Source organism: Electrona antarctica, assembly GCF_951216825.1.
Source record: "Electrona antarctica genome assembly, chromosome: 17".
NCBI lineage: Eukaryota > Metazoa > Chordata > Actinopteri > Myctophiformes > Myctophidae > Electrona > Electrona antarctica.
In genome coordinates, this window is record NC_136798.1 from 11,384,081 (window position 1) to 11,390,080 (window position 6,000).

Sequence of the window (6,000 nt, forward strand, 5' to 3'; positions counted from 1 at the left end):
CTTAAAATGTAAAAAGGTAAAAAAAAAAAAACAGGTACTCAAAAAGTTAAAAGAGATAAACGGGCTTTATTAATTGTTAAAATACCAACATGTTTCGACCATCAGGTCTTCATCTGGTCTTCCTCTCCTGATGAAGATCTGTTCACTAAACATTTTATAGTTTAGCTTCATTCGAGGTTTAAAGTGTTTGGTGCTATGAGACTATGAGAGCTAGAGCTGAGTCCAATAACGACGTGGTTTCCATGGGTCTTTTGTACTTCAGAAAGAAATGTAGCACTGATCGGTCCAATGATTTGCAAGATTAGCCTGGACAAACCCACAAATGCATGCAAGCACGCGCATGCGCTAAGTGGGCATTATACGACTTGTGATTTTTGCAAGATAATTTGCGGATAAAAATGACCTAGGGCGCACGGCTTTGTCAGACTTTGGGACTCTATTAGACCACCGTAAAAGATGACTTTGCCAGTCTCCTCCAGTAAAAGTTTAATTCTACTTTAGATACAACATAGAGATCCTGTTATATGAGAACGGCTATATGGCTTGGGGCTGGCACACATACATTTAGTCACATAACACAATGACACATTGCACATACATGCTATATTGCTTTATATTTCCTACCAGTCAAACAGATTTATATAATGACACTACTCTGGGAGTAGTATCTATAATATTTGGTATTAGTTTCACCCTGCTTTATTATTTGAACAGTACGCAACAGTAGGAACAGTAGGCCTAAACTAAAGCGGTTTCTTTTTGAGGGGCTCCTATGCAAAGCTTTGTGTCTGTCTGTCCGTTTGACCACGGAATGTGCTCAGCTGATTGACTGAGCAGAATGGGGGTGTATTATGATGTATGATGATAAGAGCGCGCCTTCACACGAGTGTGATTTTTTTTAAAACAACTTTATCTTCTGATGTTTGTTTGTTTTGTATATGCTTTTGTTTTCAAATATGGGATTTGTTTTTACGTCCGGATACCCCATCCAGGACAGGCTTCAGACGCGCCTCCTCTTCGTACACACATATCAGACGAACATGCTCTGTGCTGTCCGTGTTTCATGGCCACCTCAATGCTTTTCCAATGGAAGTCACGTGGTTTGACCAAACAGTTGTGTGTGATGGGGGGAGGGGGGGGGGCAATCAAACACAAGTGTTTGGTCAAACCACGTGACTTCCATTGGAAAAGCATTGGGGCGGCCATGAAACACAGGCAGAGCACAGAACAGTTGTTCTTTATGTGTGTACGAAGCCACAGGAGACTTGGCTCAGATCTGAATGGGGATAACAATCAGTGCCTTGGATTGGAGAGCCCCAGCTGTAGCCTACTCTTGCAATTTGCCTTCTGATGTGCCCATGTGTGTTGTGCATTTACATTTAGTTTTTTAGGGGCACTAGCCCCTCCTATATACAGCTTTTGTCCCCACACGTTTCAATATTTGCCATTGACAATGAAAGGAGAAATTGGGTCAAATGTCCGCTAAATCTTGTCCCCACACGTCTCATATTTGCCATTGACAATGAAAGGAGAAAAATATGACAATATATGAAATTTAACCAACCAATCACATACATTCAGTTGTTCATGAGACGATGTATCATGTAAGTATGATGATGTATAATGATAAGAGTGCCCCTCACTTCACACAGGTGTGATTTTAAATGAATAACTGACTGTGTACTGTGTATCAATAGTTTCATGATTACTGTGATGTGCTGCTTGCCGTTTTAGTTTTTCTTGTTTGTTTATTGTATTGTGCTTTTTATGTATACTTTTCTAGTTTGTCTTACTTTATTTGTTTACATTTATGATACATCTTTATGTGAAAACGTGCGGGGGTCCCTGGGGGGTCCCCGGAACATCCAGATCCCCAGGAATGTTGCTAAGGGGGTGGCCCGGTTCCAGCAAGCCGCCACGCGTCCGAAATGGTTGAGAAATGACAGAGTTACCGCGTGGGGTAACTCTGTCATTAATCATCATTAATGTGTGTGTGCGTGTGCGCGTGCGTGCGTGCGTGCGTGCGTGCGTGCGTGCGTGCGTGCGTGCGTGCGTGCGTGCGTGCGTGCGTGCGCAACAGTGACACTTGGTTCGTTGTGAAAACCAACCAAACGCTATTTTCGTGCTCGGACAGATCCAGCCCGCCAAGCCAGGGACCCAGGGACACACATAGCTGTCTATAGGAGTGGTTGCACCACTCAAAAATCATTATAGTGCCGTCCCCAACCTGCAACCCTCCAATCCCACCAACCAACCACCCAAGACACAGCACCTGTACAAACACAAAACACTTAAAAGAAAGGGGAAAAAAAGTAACAACAATGCAGTGGCACAGTATGATATTACAGTCAGTAGCTATCTATCTATAAGTGCACCACATCTCTGTGTGTACGTGCGTGTGTACGTATGTCTGTAATCCACATAACTCGAAAACCGTTCGCCCCACCGACTTCAAATTCGACACACGCGTTCCACACAGGGAGTGCAGTGTCGGTGTCGAGTCCGTCGGATAGCCGGTTGTCCAGAACCAGCACAAAAGCATCTTCCCGGGTTCTGGACCTGATCACCCCTATCCATATATGGAGCTGGCCTGTTCTGACATCTGCATAGACTCCATATTTGGGCATGCCTGACAAAGAACTCCATATATGGTAATAAAAGGGACACAGATATAATAACTCGTGGATGGAGCATGCATTTCCAACTTGCATTGTCCCAAGTAGGCCAGTGCCCAACAGGCACCGCTCTTAGTTTTAAAGAATGAGGCGTTGGATTATAAATGAAGCAAATAGCTACAGTATGGCATTTGACTGTAGTTTTGCATTCAGTGGGAAGTAACGGCAATGAGAGCATTGTTTTGCAAAACTGCATGTCTGAAGACTTAAAAAAAACAATAAGAGTGTCTTGGGAATGTTGTAGTTATCTATAAGGGTAGAGAATGTAATAATTAAAAAGCATAGAGCTCCTCCAGAGCCGAGATGTTTGTGATGCAGGAAAAGATGATTCGATTTGAATGGGGAAATTGCTTATTTGGTTTAGAATCACTTTAGATAAAAGTTATTTCTGAATTTAGATCAAATTTTGAGAGACTGTTTTACAACTACTGTATATGGACTCAGATTCCAGGGTCAAACAATAATGACATTTCTTCTGATCTAAAACAGCATTTCCTTGATTTTCTAAGGCATAATAATAATTGTATTGGAGTCTACAGTGGGACAGAACTTGAGATAGGCACCCAAGCTGGGTGTAATATAAATATGGGTTTGGTTCTTTTCGCCTTTATGGATCATTAGTAGTCGGTAGTGAGCAAGCAGAGCAGGAACTTCTCCCCTTAAAAGATATGATGTCGAAAGGTATGTTGCAAAGCAAGCCCTAGTTCTTGTAGTGAACACTGAAATCTGACCTTGTGTTTGTGCAGAGTAGCTAAGCTAGCTAGCCATCTATGTCATCTCGTCCATAGACATATATACATAGACGCCTCATTTGCCGCTGCAGTTCATTGGAGCGACGTGTATCCCAATGAAGGCGGAAGTGCAGTGCTGAAGGCTTTTTTTTTTTTTTTAACAAATCTTTATAACAGTCATGACCGTATACATTACAATACAAAACAAGACAAACAAACAAACAACAAAGTTATTAACAATACAACATCAGAGCCAGGGGGATTAGATTACTAACAGAAAACATTAAAGAGTGAACACAAAGCAACAGTTCTCCGCAGCTTTATTATTTAGAAGTGCTGAAGGCATTTGCTGAAGGCGACTGCGTCGCTTCCCAAGTGACGTCACTCATGTGACTCCTCCATGTCTCTCGCTGTCACTCAAGTGACTACTGGCCAATCACAGCGCGTCTTTTCCGGGACTTATGTTACGCACGCGGAAGCTTGACAAGCTTCCGCTTTGCTTCCGCTATTCTTCGCAAGGAATGTCGGGAAAATAGTGCCTTCAATTTTGACACACGCCTCAGAGCCGGAAGGGGCGTCTATGTATATATGTCTATGATCTCGTCCACTGGGGAACTCACTGATCTTGTTTGCAAGGTGCTCTGCTACTTCTCAGCTACTGGCACATATCTAGCTGTCAGACATCACATAAAAAGGTCAAGATGTCCATGGTGAAGGCCCTGCTTCTGCGATGATGGTGGGGAAGAGAGGTATAGGTATAGTGGGAGATATTGCATTAACCTTCATAATCAGAATTACTCAAAATGATTTCCAGACAGAATTTAACCTACACTGAAATGAGGTGAACCATTCACCATATTGACTTGGGATTCGGGGTGAATATTTATTGTTATTATTATTTGACACACCAATAATGACCTGCAACTGACCGGAGACATAGCTCCAAAGCTAGGATGAAGAGCCTGTAGCTGGTGGTATCCTACCGGAGCTATCGTCCTATTTAGCTGCCTATCCCTACAGGAACCTCTCCCGTAAAAAAATGTAGATCAGTCAAGCAATTTATCTCTTCCCAAATCTTCACCTCCTTTTTTTTTTGCATTTTTATTTTTATAGTTTTATTTTGTTTATTGGAAGTTGTTGTGACAGTGTCATCAGTCAACGAATCTCAGCTTTGTGACATGATGGCATGTTTCACGCAAACATGAAGTCACAATCACATCAATGATAAAAACAATAATGAATGTTTATGTAAAACTGAAAGTTCACATTAATTTCAAAATACTATATGCACTCAGTAGTAGTTACTATATGTAACATTACCAGCTAAATAAATAACAAAAAAAAGGCGACACGGTATGCATCGATAATAATATACCGGCATTGCGGTAATGTGGTAATATTGTCCCAGCGCCCTATTCGGTACTTTTACTTGGTGAAACGCTGGGGCATAACCCTTCTCCTTTCTCCTTGTTTGTTCCGTCTGACGACGCCTTGTCCTCCTCCTTTATGGAGAGCACCTCCAGCTCCGCTACAACTTTGTTCACTCTTGTCTGTGTCAACTCTGAGTTCTTTTGAGATTTTCGGACTTCTTCAATGCACTCATCAAACTTCACCTTGAATTTTTGAGCGTTTTCTGCATTGACGAAACGTATTGCCAGGCGTTCAGGTTTGGGACTATCGTCAACGAAGTCTGCCGGTGTGTTCCATACCCAGGCCCTATCACTGCCGATGTTGGGCTTCAGCTCCATTGTGGGGTGGATGTGGTGATTGGCACAGATCTTCAGGGTACGCTCCCTCCTCATCAACAGGCGGATGGTGCCCTTCTCTTTGTGTTTCATTAACTTCACATCACCAGTACCACGCTCCTTCCACTCAGGAGGGTCATTCTCAGAAGCAAAGCGGTAGAGCTTTGCCCGCATCTTGAAAAGCACATCCTCGTCCTCCTCTAGCGTTTTCACCACCTGCTCTGGGAGGGACACAATGGGCTCAAAGTGAGGGTCATGGTTCACATCAGGTTCCCCGTCTGTCGAAGTGCCATGGTGATCTTTAGACACGATGGGCTCAATATGACGGTCCTTAACAGGTTCCACGTCTGAGGAAGCGTCATGGTCCTCTTGCGTGACCTTTGGATCTGCCATACTAAACTGCTTGTAGACAGTGAAGGCAAACTCACCCGTTCCCCCTCTGTTCACTCTTCTCTCCTCTGGCGCAATATTCCTGAGGATACAGAATCTATCTCTCTACCCTTCAATTTTGATCTATTTCTTATTCACTATCACCTACTTATCTATTTCTCGTTCACTATTACCTACTGTATTCAAAGTCTAAGCCTCTCGATCTGCTGCTCCCAACAAATTCAGAAACTACAACACATTATATGTTGATCAGGGCTCTGGTTTGACGTCATGTCACACATAACAAATCGTTGCCACACATGCCTAACAACACAACACAAGCATTCTGAATTTGGCATTGTAGTTAATTAATCAGCCTTTATATACAGTATATCTATGCTGGGCCGAAGGCAAAGGGAGAGATTATGTTTTCACCCCTGTCAGTCCCTGGCAGTGCCTTGTATTCTTGCATGGGTTTTG

The 6,000-nt window shown here is 42.9% G+C and overlaps 1 protein-coding gene across 1 annotated transcript; it reads right to left on the minus strand.

Moving 5' to 3' along the window:
* Positions 1-4,818: 4,818 nt before the first annotated feature.
* On the minus strand, positions 4,819-5,544 carry LOC306940645 (ran-specific GTPase-activating protein-like; the record flags this gene model as incomplete). Its single annotated transcript, XM_079525751.1, has 1 exon — positions 4,819-5,544. One exon carries the CDS (start codon positions 5,542-5,544, stop codon positions 4,819-4,821), a length of 726 nt encoding a protein of 241 aa, XP_079381877.1.
* Between the last annotated feature and the right edge of the window lie 456 nt (positions 5,545-6,000).